This window comes from Hippocampus guttulatus, chromosome 17 (assembly GCF_054856545.1).
Source record: "Hippocampus guttulatus isolate MCC_2025c chromosome 17, RoL_Hgut_1.0, whole genome shotgun sequence".
Classification (NCBI taxonomy): domain Eukaryota; kingdom Metazoa; phylum Chordata; class Actinopteri; order Syngnathiformes; family Syngnathidae; genus Hippocampus; species Hippocampus guttulatus.
In genome coordinates, this window is record NC_141277.1 from 9,860,816 (window position 1) to 9,875,628 (window position 14,813).

General features: G+C 41.4%; 1 protein-coding gene across 1 annotated transcript in view; it reads right to left on the reverse strand.

The window, feature by feature from the left end:
* Window positions 1-674: 674 nt before the first annotated feature.
* The window catches only part of grin3a (glutamate receptor, ionotropic, N-methyl-D-aspartate 3A), a 35,000-nt gene continuing 20,861 nt past the window's right edge, over window positions 675-14,813 (reverse strand). The window contains exons 4-10 of the mRNA XM_086135426.1: window positions 13,242-13,625; window positions 12,953-13,098; window positions 10,450-10,565; window positions 9,658-9,809; window positions 6,062-6,223; window positions 5,504-5,574; window positions 675-2,351 (exon numbers count right to left, since the gene is read on the reverse strand). Coding sequence (XP_085991552.1) covers window positions 1,766-2,351; window positions 5,504-5,574; window positions 6,062-6,223; window positions 9,658-9,809; window positions 10,450-10,565; window positions 12,953-13,098; window positions 13,242-13,625 — 1,617 coding nt within the window. The 3' untranslated portion in view covers window positions 675-1,765. The remainder of the gene's footprint in view (window positions 2,352-5,503; window positions 5,575-6,061; window positions 6,224-9,657; window positions 9,810-10,449; window positions 10,566-12,952; window positions 13,099-13,241; window positions 13,626-14,813) is intronic.

Below are 14,813 nucleotides of genomic sequence, written 5' to 3' on the forward strand. Positions count from 1 at the left end.
AAATTATGCACCCGTGTCGCATGACGGGATGCTTTCCCTCTTCAATCGACATTCCTCAGACAGAGGATTAACACAAGAGCACAAGATTGGTGAAAACCAGACACTTTGACACTGTTTTGTTTGTACTGAAGTCATTCTGTCACGGCATTATCAACTTTAGTGACAGACATGTCAGCACAAAGCACAGCACGCTCTCTCTCTCGATTTCTCTCTCCCCCTGTCTCAGATTCACAAAGAAAGCCGGCTGCTGAGCAGTGCACTTGCCCTTCTGCTCTGTCAGGTATTCATTTCAGTGGTGACAGTCTGCATTTAAAACCTTGAAATATAAGAGCATGTTTGTGCGCGAGTCTTTGTGCGTGTCGCAGTACTTGGCTTTTGCCAGACTGCCTCTTACTCCGTTTTGTTTTCTCCAAGCCACCTAAGTGAGGGATAGTGCCATAACCAAAGATCGGTTCAAGGCAGGCAGTGGTAGGGCATTATGTAGCCGACGGTGTTGTTTGTAACTATAATGGAGTTTATTTTTTTTTTTAGACTGGAGAGTCAAGTAGCTGTAGGTGAATTTTAGTGGCACCTGAGAGAGAAATCAAGCAATCCTCACAAATATATATCACAAGGACTGGCAACCTTGCATCCGCTTAAAGCCCGTGCTACAAAGGTAAACACCTCTAGTGGAATTGTTGGTCATGTGTTTAATCTGAAGTTTGTGGACATCATTTTGAAATCATTACAAGTGCAAAGGAGAGAGGTCAGTCTTTAATGACAGAAGTCCAAAACTTGCAAATAAGAAAAACAGGTTTCATCACAGCGAGGCTATTTCAGTTGTAAATGTTGAAGGTTTTAAAAAAAATGTCAGTGGTGTTTTGTGTGTCCGATGTCAGATTCAACAAAAAATACACCAAATACTTGAGGTTGTCTGATGCGATGATATTTCTTGAGCTTTGTATTAGCATGACAGAACAACAACGACCAAAAAAACTATCTGTTTGCTCTGATCTTGAACCCTTATGTACCCGATCATTGTACTCTAGTAGTACCTCAAGACCGGATGTCAAACTCTGCCGAGGAGTCTACCGAAATGTCATTCAACGTTCACAGACTGACAACGTGATTACCAGAAAATAAGAGACCCAAGTGAAACCAATAGATTTACAAAGCTCAGATGTCATTGGTAAACATGACAAGGTTATGTCAAAATCTAAGTGACATCAAGACTTCATGGCTAGGTTCAAGCTCAGGTCATCGCCAGTGAGCCGTGGACATAGACTCAGGTGATTTGGCCCATTTGGCTTAAATACCTATGCGTCTTCGTATCTGGGATCAGGCTTATAATCGCTGCAAAGCGAATCTGTTCCTTTGAAGAGGCGAGGCTTAGAGGGGAAGGCGTGAGAGAGGGAAGCAGTAGGGAATGGATGAAAGAAAATGAAGGTAAGGGGGGTAAAGAGGTAGTGCAGGGGATGGTTTAGACAGCTCACCACAAACTGAAACAAGCAAGGAAGGACTGACTTGGTGCTTGGTACCATACATTGCCCACTATTCCCTGCCAAATGCAATTCACATGTCAAGAACTGATTGACGGATTCTTTTGGTGCTAACCACAAGATATGATCCTAAAAGAACCTTTCAGTCCAGTGATCAGATCAGGGATCCTCCTCAGCCTTAAAACAGTGTTCACCAATAAATGCTCAAGCTGCATCCATCGGGAGTACGTCCTCTTGCACGACCACCACATGAAGGAAGTTTTCCCAGGACAAATGAGGGAAAAGTTTCAGAACTCTGGGAGTGTGTCTTGGTGTTGGTTAGTCTGTTGCTGGGATTGTGTGTACTGTGGCAACTGGTTACACTGGGGTACAGTAGCTCGACTTGGTGTAGTCTGGTTTGCTAGCGGGTTTTCCGATTGGTACTTTTCAAGTTCTCTCTTCCTCCTCATGGCCGACTGCAGCTGTTGCTTGATTGCAGAGATTTGACTCTCCAGTTCCGACAGCTCTTGCGCCAGTGGATGGCGGCCCACACCCAGCCCAGGACCACAATCGCCCACACCCAAACCCAGACACTGTCCTGGGGTCATGCCTGGCGCGGTGCACCCTTGCCCTTGCCCCAATCCTTGTGGACACAAGCGACCCACCAGGTTGGAGCGCCCATTGGTGGTGGTCACAATGGGAAGATGTTTCTTCAGTAAAGGAAGTGAATGGTGAAGAGGAAGAGCCGAAGCCGGTGGGAGAGTAAGAGGAATCTCCTGGGAAGCCGGGCGCTCCAAGTCATTGTGCGCCTCGTTCAGAAGAACCCTACGCCTGTTGCAGAGAGAGGACTCAGCGGGATTCCAGGATGCCGACTGGTTGTTTCCTTCATTGCACCTGAAGATGCAGAAAAAGAGGGAAATGTAACGTACCCCCCTTTTTTTTCCAAACATCTTTAATATGCGGTCCATGTACTGATTCTTGGAAGCCACGGCCAGGGATATGGTGACCTCAAATTTCACCAATCAATACTCTCATCTCATTTATACAGATTACATAACCACAGTTTTACTTAGCCTCTGAATTATATATATATATATATATATATATATATATATATATAGGGATGAATATACTATGTATAAATAAATTATTATGGAAAGGACATAAACATCTTCCAGTGACCTATAAAAACAAAATCGTATTGTCGTATTGCCAAGTCCTCAGGGTGGAGATAAGGACCGACAGCAGAAAAATCTGAAAGAATGCAAAGTATTTAAAACTACAGACCAACAAAATAAATCTGGCGGATTTTCAAAGCAAAGAGAAATTCTAGCCCAGGAACGAAGGTCTTACCAGACCTGGCAGCCTTATGTGTGACTGAGCTGAAACATGAGCTGGTTGAACATCGTTTGTGACGGAAGCTGTAGCAGCCTCTGACAGAACAGTGACTCCTCTTCGTCTAAGTCATTTCCTCGCCATATCCTCGCCACTTGATCCAAAATCAAGATGAATTGGGCCTGTTCAGCAGTTTTAGACTGCAACACGCAACAATGCTGACTTGTAACGCAATATGTGGATTTATATTCATTTGCTTTTACACATTCGCCTCTCCGCAACGGTCTTTCAATTGTTTAAGATAGTTTTGATTGTGTTTTACACAAGGTAGCCATCACATACTTCTGTAGTAAAACAAAAATACAGCCGGAGCTCCATGTTTTAATATTCTATATAACAGGATGTGTGAGGCATGAAACACAACCGATGTCAACCTATAGTACCATTAATTATTCAAACAGCAATAATTATTTTAGTTTCACAAGTGTTAGACACAACTACAAAATGGTTGGTTTACACTTTTCCGTACCATTTAGAGGTCATTCTCAGAATTTTTCCACATGTAATGTTCAAAAATAGCCTGGACCAGATACTGTACATGCACTTTGTGAGATTGCCCACCCTCTCATTGCGTCTAATTATTCATTCACATGTTCATGATGTGCATAAATATTAATTTCGACAATGTTCCGAAGTATTACAAATGTTCTTACAGCTTGCTGTGCATCAAGGTATTGTTGCAGCCAATGACAAAGATCCGGCCCCTGTTGTGCCATTACAACACTGCACAGCTTTTCACAATTGACTCACATTTAGAACTGAAGGTGTTACTAACCAAAAAGTGGGAAACATTAAACCATCACACATCTTGGAGTACAGCGACACCAGACCTAAAGTACCGTATTTTCCGCACTATAAGGCGCGTCGGAGGGTAAGGCACACCTTCAATAAATAGCATATTTTCATATATAGGGTGCACCGCATTAAAAGGCGAGAAGCTACAATAGTGGCTGTGTTTGCGTTATGCCTCCACTGTATGGCGCTATGCTAAAGGGAATACAATACAATACAGCTTTATTTATATAGAGCTTTCACAACCGCTGCAGATGTAATAAAGCGCTTTACAGCGCTTTACATTTAAAATACTACGTCCAAGAAATCATAATATTGATCCATATATAAGGCACATTGGATTATAAAGGCGAGTATAAGGATTAAAAGCCAAGTCCAAAAAGTTCATCAACTAATGAACATATGGCAAGCCCTGGTAAGAACAAAACATTTCAACAATTCAAAACACAAAAATAAAAATACCAGTTGGTTTTCAGAGTGTTCCTCCATCTAATAGTTTAAAAACATCACTGTCACTAAAATGATGATTATAATTTCTTACATGTGTATTTCCATAAATGTCATTTTTTGAGCTATATGACGTCAAAACAAAATATTCAATCACAGAGTCTAAATGGGGTATCAATGACCTTATAACAATGAACTTTCTCTTCATCACCTTGTCCAGTGCTGCCTTTGGGTACTTTTTGACATTTTGGTCGCAAAAGTCAATGACTTGTTTACGCGAAAACTTATTTTGGGGCATATTCCCATTTTATTTGATAAGACTGATGAATCAGAGATGCTTTGACAGCACAGCATCAGTCGTCTAATTGTCGTTCCTTCAAGCTTTTGTGGCCCAGAGTTCTTCATAATCTTTTCTTAACAAAGGTTAATAACATTTATAACCTAAAACCTTTGTGATGTAATTGAGAAATCTTTCATTTTTGTTCACTCTAATTTAAGCGATACAGAAAACACGTTTCTTTCTTGCAACACACCGATGGGTTGACAGACTTAATATCAATCGGAACGGCACAGTGCAGAAGGGCCCGATTGAATGAACGGCGTTCCGCCGGCAGAGTAATCCATCCTCATTACTCGGACATTCCTCTTGATTTGGAGTGTCCTCTCTGCGTGTAGGGCTAAGCCGGGACAAATTTGAAACAGGAGCATAAAAGCGTTTTTTTTTTTTTTTTTTTTTTTTTTTTTTAAAGAGAAAGAACAAAACAGAACTCTTGCTCAGCAAAAGCTCAATGGACACTTTAACCCCCTCTTCAAATCATAGAGCTACTAGAGTAGGACATGAATCATGCTTATTTGATCATCTCCAGTCATTCTGACTCATGAGAAAATGTACCTAATCAGACAGCTACAGCGGGGGCAATGATGGAATCATGGCTTTTTATTCAACTAAAAAAAAAAACAAAAAAACTTGGATCAGCGCGGACCGACACCAAGTTAAAAATATTGTTGTCTAAATTGCAACATAAATAATCCAGGCAAAGAGCAGATTAAAAAAGTATATTTATAGAACTATAAAAGGAGTCTTGAGTTTTGTTTCTATGGCAGTCACATAACCAAACACACCGCGACAATATTTCAGGATGTAAACATGACATGGTTATCACCTCAATTTCCGTTGTAGCTAATTAGCTTCCAAAAGACTGATCAGTTTTATTTACTTCCCCATTAAAATGGGTCCCTAAACTCCCACTTGGATGTTAATTGGTGTCACTTATTCTCAGACTAATATCTCAGCAATCCAATCCTGGAGGATTTAGGAAAGTGGCTCCCTGCTTCAAGTGTATTTTTTTCTGCATTGTTACGATTCACTTCCTACCCGGCATTTCCATATAAAAAATGTTTCTGTACAGTACCTCTTCTCAGGCTTGGTGACAGTCGGCAGCTTGTCATCGGCAAAGACCGAGTTGAGGGCTCGGTGTAATCTCTGGAGAGCAAGCAAACATATCAATTGTCACTTATTTTTGGCCTCAAACAAACTCGGGGGGATTAGTAATTATAAGAACATTTATTTTGGGTTGCTCCAAAAAGTTTTTTTGAATTATATACTTATCCAACGGTTTTAAAAATGAGCCTATCACAATCGTTATTAATTGTTCCTCAGCATTTCCAACATCTTTGTATATTTTGGCTATATATCGATATATACAGTATACAGTATATATAAACCATGTATGCTAAGCTAATTGGAGACTAAATTGTCCATAGATGTAAATGTGAGTATGATTGCTAGTTTTCCAATATCTATATAGACTCACATTGTGAGTCCATATAGATTTGTTCCAGTGATGTACTTTGTTGGGAGTGCTCACAAAAAGATCCAGAGCGTGTAATCAGACCGTATTATGAATGTCACAGCTCCCTGCCGTGTTCAGAATGGATCATTTGGAGTGTACAGTGAGTGAGCAGAGTACCTGGCTGGTGTGCAGCCAATATTTGAAGCGTGGCTCCTTGACCCTCGGGATCACCAGTTTATACACGATGTGTTCCGCAATGGTGGTCAACAGAGATAAAGCCACACCCACACACAGCATCACAAAGAGCCCGGAGAAATGTTTTATACCCATCTGTAAGGTCTGGATTGAGAAACAGAGAAACAGCAAAGTCTGTGTTTGAAACACTTTACAAACCGCTTCTAAATTTTCAATGAAAAATCGAAATGTTTTGGTATCACGGATGGAGACACTGTCATTGTTCCAAAATCAGCTGTGCAAGCCTGCGTACACGTCACATTCAAAGCACCTGCATGGTTGGTGGCTATTTCAGCCTTCTAAATGACAAATATTGACTTCAATTCGGTCCTCTTAAGACTGAGTCTATGGACTGAACACTGAGGCAGAACATTGCTTCAATGTCTGAGCTAGTTGAAAGAGTATATTTTTGTGTTGAAGACATCCCACCCAAAAATATTATTTTTTTTAAACTGCTGAACTTTTTAAAGGTCAAGTGTATAGCCTACAGCAGGGGTGTCCAAAGTCGGTCCTCAGGGGCCACCGTCCTGCCTGTTTTCCAGCTCTAACGGGAACAACACACCTGATTCAAATAATCAGGGTCGTTCTGATGCTGCTTCAGGGCGGGCTGATGAGCCATCATCTGAATCAGGTGTCTTGCAGGTCGTTGTCGTAGTGAAAAACAACTATTGTATGTCAGAAAATTCCCAAGGCAGACATTGATTCAGGATGATTGTTACGACCATGAATTGCAATTGGCTTAAAGTAACGGTATAACACTGAAAATGCAATTTACATACAGGTATACCAGTGCCGCTTGGGAATTTCCCTTTCCGTGTTGTGCAATGTTTTCCAGTTGTTTATCAATCAGTGCACACAGGAGGCAACTCAATTTGCTTTGCAGCAATCACAGCAATCCTCTTTTTTTATTGCCAAAAACATTAACCTCCATTTTGTTTTTGGTTTAGCTGAAGGAAATGTATAGATATATCTGCATAGCCATGATAATCAACAAAAGGGGTCCTAAGACTGACTCCTGAGGGACAACACGTGTCATGGCCATTCGATTACATTCAGAAATTGTAAAGGTCACAAAATAACTTCTTTCCCCGAAGTACGACCTGAACCATTTCAGCACTGTTTCACTTTTTTCCCCTACCCAAGTTTCCAACCTGTTCAGCAGTATATTGTGATCGATTCAATCAAACGCTCCACTGGGATCCAATAATAATATTTGAGTTGGACTTTATAAACTGTTTTTCAATTACATGTGGTTCTATTTTGAATAAAAACATTTTTGAATGTTTTGGTGGTGGACGTTGGCAATATTCTTCCAAATAACAGTATCTTGCAATGTTGAAAAGCAAATGTGGAGCTTTGTGAACTGTAATAAGTTACTTGTCCCAAATCCATATTTTGAAGGCCTAATAAGGTTGTATGACCCAATCCAAGCAAGGAGGCACTTTACGACATCTCAAATCACAGCTGGTGGTTGAAACAACCGACTTGTCTTGCACAACAGTACAAGATGGACCTCAGAGGGCTCTTTGACTGCTAAGGACAAAGCAGAGTAATGCACGTACAGATTGTTTAACAGCTGCAGGATCAGGGGGCAGACTTTCAATTACAAGTTATTGTACACATGGCAGTGGACGTTTCGACAAAACAATGACCTTGACTGGACAGCAATGTAGACAGTCTGAAGCGAAGAAGCTAGCAATCAAAGAATATATAAAATGTAAAATGCAGTTCTCATAACAGATGGTGGCAAGACAAATCTTTGATGATCCATCCATCCACCCATTTTATAATCCGCTTCTCCTCACGAGGGTCGCGGGCATGCTCGAGCCTATCCCAGTTGTTTTCGGGCAGTAGAGCAGGGTACACCCTGAACTGGTTGCCAGTCAATTGCAGGGCACACATAAACTAACTATGCTTCAGTGATAACCAAATGAGTTAATCCGTAAGAAACCTTAGCTCTTTTAAATTAGTTTGAATTTATCTGAACAAACTGACTTTTACACTACAGTAAATGAGCAGTTACTGCTTCTCCTGAAATAGTGGCGAGGGTCAGTTAGTGTCTCCACAGACAGACATCTGCTGACGGTATCTGTTTGATAGAAGACCTTCAGGTGTACAAATGCTCGAGACAAAGAATTTGCTACCTCAAATGAAACGGGACACGTTGTGAGCCGGCGATTAGTTAACGGTGATTTGGGATTTCTGGGTCACAATGGGAATGGAATGCTTAAATGCCATATCCCCTGTACAGTGATTTCTATCCGTGTGCCTTTTTATTCTTAGTTTGTATCAATAATGCAGTACATTGGGAAGCAGAACTACATACAAGGCTTAAATTCACAATTACCTCACCTGCATGAACAGCACAAATGAAGCAGACAAGCGCTCTGGCAAAGTTAGTCAGATTTACACTTGCGGCATAGCTGTGAGGCCGTGCTGATGTGTATTATTTTTGTTTCCTTAAAAAAAAAAAAAAGATTTGGGTGTTTTTGGAAAATGAGCCAAATTCACACGAGCACTACAAATTCCAAACATGAGAGTCTGAGTTGAGGTTTGAACAAAGAGCCTCTGACCTGTGCTGCAAATGTGCTAAACCACGATATTAACGGGTAATTTCACCTTCCTAGTGGCACTCCCTTCTTCCTGAGGTCTTTTTTTTCATTTAAGAGAAAGCCATTATTGAGGATGGTATATGGCTGTAATCAGGATTCAAGTAGAATTGACTTTTACACTCGTCGCAACAGCTTCTGTAACCTTGGCTGTGAATGTTATATCCCCACATCAGGAGAACCGGTCAATAGATGTTAGCATCTTTTCTTGGTGCCACCTGAGCAAGCTTGACTGGGAAGATGTTGAGTTTTATTTCACTGTTGGCAAATATAGAACACTGAGTGCTATGAAAAGTGTGACACATTTCGTAACCGACCAAACCCAAAGTCTGGCGTAGGCTCATTTCATGGATCCATTAATAGAGAGGTTGTTGATTGTCTTTATTCTGACTAACTACCGCGTCCCCGTGGAGTAAGTTTAAGAGATGAATTGAGAGATAGACGTTACCATCGCCATCGGGCAAATTCATGAATTCAACAATTAGCGGCGAATTAAATGTCAATGATCTTGACATCCATCCTGCACCGACCTCCTAATTAAACATTAAAGATGCATGAGGAAGATAAGCATTGCTTGATTGTTTCACAGTGGGTTGGTAGTTTTCTGATGAGGGACACGACTTCTTCACATTAACATAGCTCTTATCCCCGCCCCCCAAAAAAAGTTCTGCAGAAATTTTAAATTAAGAAAAGCAATTTGGTATCCTGCTTATCATTTCGGCAGGTCACGGTTGCTCATCGAGGTACAGTGCAGAGAGACTCAGAAATCGACTCTCGTCGATGCTCCGTGTGGGTGGCAGTCAACAGCGCGTCCCCGGTGAATATAAAGAACACAAACCAAAATAAACATGACACAGAGATGAAGGTGACATCAACAAGCCTTAATTGAAAAGCTGCCAACGGCTAAGGTGAAGGTGGCCCTGTTCTTACCTCAGTAACGGCGAAACTGCGCTTCCCGCACGGCACCACCTTGTACCATTTGTCATGCAGCATGTCCATGAAGCCATCCGACTTGTACTGACTGATCAGCTCGGAGAAGTTGGAGGTGAGCGGAGAGTTCTGAGGAAGCCCAATTCCATATCCTGTCGGCGAGCATACAAACAAAACCACCAAAAAACAACAACAAAAATCGATAAACTTTTTTTTTTGGGGTCACATTTGTTGTCATTTCTATTGATGTCAGTGCTTATATAAGTCATCCATCCACCACTTCTCAACCACTTGCTTGCAATTGGCTGGAGCCAATTTTCTAATCTGACCGGGCGAGTGCAAAAACAGTTTTACATTCATTGGTTTATCTTTGTTTTTTTTGCATTCACTGAATTCCTGCAAACTGTGGCAATGTCCGTAACAGCAATTTCAACAATTACTAAACTTCACCCTGAACTGAATTGACATGGAGGCTGTATAAGGTAATTAAACGCAGCAACGGTATGTGGGACAACGGAGGCCTGTAATGGAACGTTAACCACCGCGGGGACGTTCTCACAGCGGGTGAATGATGCTTCCTAAATGGGCCTGAGATTAACAAGACACCGCCTGGACTGCAAGCTTTTGAAAGCCCACAAGATTAACACTGTTAAATGCTTGCTGATTGATATTAAGGGTTGGCTTCTGGACGATCCTGCGGCGACGCTTCTGCTAAAATTGATGGATTGAAAGTGAGAATAGGAGGGGGGGAAACAACTTGAAGAGTTTTGTTTCACTTTCAGGTTCCCTTACCTTCGATAGCAAATGGTTTGCCAACAGTGAGTGTCTTGCAGTCTGCATCAATTGAGACCTCATAGTCCAGCAGGGCTTTGTCCATGATGAACGCGTCCAATTTCTGGGGATCGGCCCTTGAAACACAGGACAACAAAAATACGATACGGTGCAAGGTGTCTCGCCATCATTTGGAATTGAATTCTTTCACTCTGCTGTCTCTAATTTGTTGTGGAAGTGGAGCAAGAGAAAGTCTATGCACGAAATTCATTTCCAACAGAAGTCAATTTATATTTAAGTAAAGCACACTTAATCATAAGACTAGACCTGGTTAATTTGTCCTTTTTGTGAATTGTAAAATCTTGATCTGCGTGGATCTGTTATTTATGGTCAAAATGTATCACTTGATTGAAAACAATGGAAATTTCTAATGTACCAGGTATCCGTTGCGACACTTTCTTGCTAACGTCCCCATTGCGCTGTGCATATCTTTGTCCACCGCGACATTTTACAATGCAAAAGTTGTCATAGTTACTGCCTAGCACTTACCTGACTGAGAATGAGTTTTTATTCATTATATTTCTTTTAAAAAAACATTAAAAATAATAATAATAATAATAATAAGGAATAGGGCATGACTTTGGTGAGCTTCCAGTACATGAGTGAAGCCACTTCAAAACAGATGTCAATCTGGACAACTCCGCACGCAATTGTGTGCTTTTAAAAATGATCTCAAGTCGTATGTGGTGTAGTCATTTTATTTTTTTCAAACGCGTGTTAATAATATATATATATATATATATATATATATATATACTCTAACACTAACCCTGGTTTGAATATAAAAGAAAGGATTACGTACATAGGCTCGGAATAAAGATACCTCTTTTGAAAAAGCATGATTCTTTGCATTTACTGGGTAGTCCGGTTTCCTCCCACATTCCAAAAACAGGCATGGCAGGCTAATTGAACACTCTAAATTGTCCCTAGTTGTGGGTGTGAGCGTGGATGGTTGTGTGCCCTGCCATTGGCTGGCAACCGGTTCAGGGTGTCCCCCGCCTCCTGCCCAAAGTCGGCTGGGATAGGCTCCAGCACCCCCCGTGACCCTTGTGAGGATTAAGTGGATCAGAAGATGGATGGATGGTGTTGAAATGACCGGTCTTGGTAATCTGTTTGTTTAGTGTGCCCTGTTATTGACTGGTGCCCAGTCCAGGGTGTACACCACCAAGTCTCCTGAGATAAGCTCCGGCTCACCCGCAACTCTAATACAGACGATCAATACGGAAAATAAATCAAGGAACATGCAATACCGGAACATAAGGTCCATGCCCTCATGCCCGGGGGAAAACATGTGCTCATTATATCCATTTAGCAGTTCATTTATAAACTGCCTAATGTCTTCCCAGTTTTCAAAAATAAACATCTTTGTTTCTTGTTAACAGGAGCTATTAAACTCAAAACACACACACAAATAGCCAGCCCGTGACCGCAGTTTTCCAATTGCATCGACATTTCTGTCCCATTGTTTGTTCGAAGAACAATGCGGGAGTGAGTGGTTGTATTCATGCGACATGTCTGACGTTGATTGCTAAAACGTATTTGCATCTGGATGCTTACAGGCAGGTTAATAAGAAGAACCCGTGCTTGAAATTGCTTTGTTTTGTATTCATCATCAGCGAGTTGAGCCATGAAAATCTCAATCCTGACCGAGGTGATAACATCAGCGCGGCCACTCTAATATGTCATCCAAAATGATGTGGCTGTTGTATGAGGGTTGAGGTTGCGCCAGTTATTGCACCACAAATTAGCTGTCGTTCGTATCTGTCGCGTCTGTTCTTAAGAGGAAAATGGGTGAAAAACTGTTTTGCATTTCGGCTGCTCCTAATAAGTGCAGAATTGAGTCGACAATGCCAATCATGTGGCAAGCATACGGGAATACTATAATTTTATTTAAAATATATATATATATATATATTATTACATGACTGATAAGAATGATGAGTCGTTTGGGGCGTGAATCCATAAGTTGCGCATTTCCGGCTCCTGAGCTGTTATTTTCTAAGGTTGACATTTCAGTTGAGCCTCATAATCAGCATTTTAGAAGCTCAGTTGGAAAAAAGAAACTTGTTTCATCCATTTAAATTGTGTTCTCTCCAACCTCTGTTTGTATCCAAGGTGGCATTTCTCACTTTATATTTTTGCTTTGCTCAGTGGGGACGCCGGTGGAATGTCGAAGCGGCTTAGGGTGACAGCGATGGTGGCGGCAGGGGGTGCCGAAGAAGAAGTAGATAGGAGATAGGAGCTGAATGTGAAGTGAAGGCAGATTCGCAATCGAAGATGACATGAGCATTGTTTTTTTTCTTCTTTTCATTGCCAGTCACTTGACATTTATGTGATATTTGCAAAGACAATAAACCAGCTCCTTAGAAAAATGCTGGATCCTGACCGTGCAAATATTACGTTTGTACACACGAATAACATACACGAGTGGCATTCGTGCCGGTATGCAAGAAAACAGAATTACTTGAGATTGTGTATGCCGTCTGGTGTTGCTGGCACGTTGTATCGTCGCATATACTCGTGCATCTCGGGAAAACTCTTTTTAACGTAGTCCTCAGCGCTGCTTTCTCTCACTGTGGCGAATCGAAATCCCTGCGAGGGATGGTGCAACTGCAAGAAAGATAGTGGAGACATTCAAGTTTTAATATAAATCTAAAAATAAATCTAAATGATGTTTTTTTTTTCCCCAAATGACAACAAAAACTCTCCACTCTAGTAATCGCTGTCCCTGAAAGGGTTAATATGACTAATACCTTTGGGTCATGAATCCCTGACAGCTGCTCATAGGTCTTCTCACCAACCATGACTGCCGCCAGATTCGCAGTGTAGGTGGACAGGCAGAAGAGACAGAAAATGGCCCAAAGGTTCATCAGCAGACGGCCCGTCCAGCACTTTGGAGGCTTGATGGCGACGGTTCTCCCAAAAAGTATAGCGTAGCACACGTTCAGAGCCGAGGAGAAGGAGAAGACGCGATCTCGGTTGCGTCCGCGTGGGGTCATCCCAAATGGGCTGTGCCACTCGTATAAGGTGAGGAAGATGGCGGTGACGTGGAGAGAGACAAAGATGCCAAGCCACATTGACCAGTGGAGAGGCCACATGAAGGCCCCGATGGGTGCTGCGGTGTCACGGGTGCGAACCTAAACACACATGTAGAACACAAGGTCAAAACTGACTTTTCGGATGTACTCACCGTCGTCCATTCAAACCGGATTTGCTCCTGTTCCTCATCGCCTTGCTGCGAAAGCATTTCGGGCTTCTGCCCTTTTACAAAGCAGACATGCCTATTCATTACATAACCCTGCATTGTTTATTTCAATTGGAAAAAATGTTGTGATTATGATGGATAGAAGTGATCATATTATGACATGCATAGGCATGAAAAAAAATCTCTTCCAAGCATTCGAGAAGAGAGTAGGGAGGGAAATTCACTGGACGTTTGGTGTCAAGTGGGCTGAAGCACAGCTCAGATTGCCTCATTTGACCAGAAATCTTACCGAATTTTTCGGAGTATAAGTCACAGATTTTTTCATAGTTTGGCCGTGGGTGCGATTTATACTCTGGAGCGACTTATGTGTGAAATGGTTGAACATTGTACACTTCACATGTTATTTTCACATTAAAGCGCAAGTGGGTGCTTTCGGCCTGTGTTGATACTTTCCACGTTGGCGGAAACTGAGAAAAACAACTGACGATGACTCTGTGACGTAAGCGACGTAGAAGAGGAAGCGCTGCATCTTCTACCTCCGGAGTTGGCAGAGTAGTTTAAAAGTGACACAGAGCATGATTCTGACCAATTTTAACTCATGATAAATGGATGTCACAGTTCAGTAAAAAAATACCTCAACAATATTTTTCAAGTGTAATGAATCCCACTTGAATGACAGCATGCGGAAGATTTCATTGGATTTCGTGATTTGGAGTGACACTGATGGTTTGGTAAATTTGTTAGCATGTTCTTTGTGCTATAGTTGTCTAAATAATGTTTAATATGTTACGTGAACATACGAGGCACATTCACAGTTCGTTGTTTAAGCGTCATGTAACGTTAGCATATCGTACACACAGCCTGTTGTTCTCTAGTTTTATTTTTATTTTAAATTGCCTTTCAAGATGACATGTATGTTTTTGGTGTTGGATTTTATCAAATAAATTTCCCCCAAAAATGTGATTTATACTCCAGTGCGATTTATTTATGTTTTTTCCTTCTTAATTATGCATTTTTTTGGCTGGTGCGATTTATAATCCGGAGCGACGTATAATCTGAAAAATACGGTAATTGTTTCAGTGTTATCTCACAAGAGTTACCAAAAAAAAAAACAGTTATA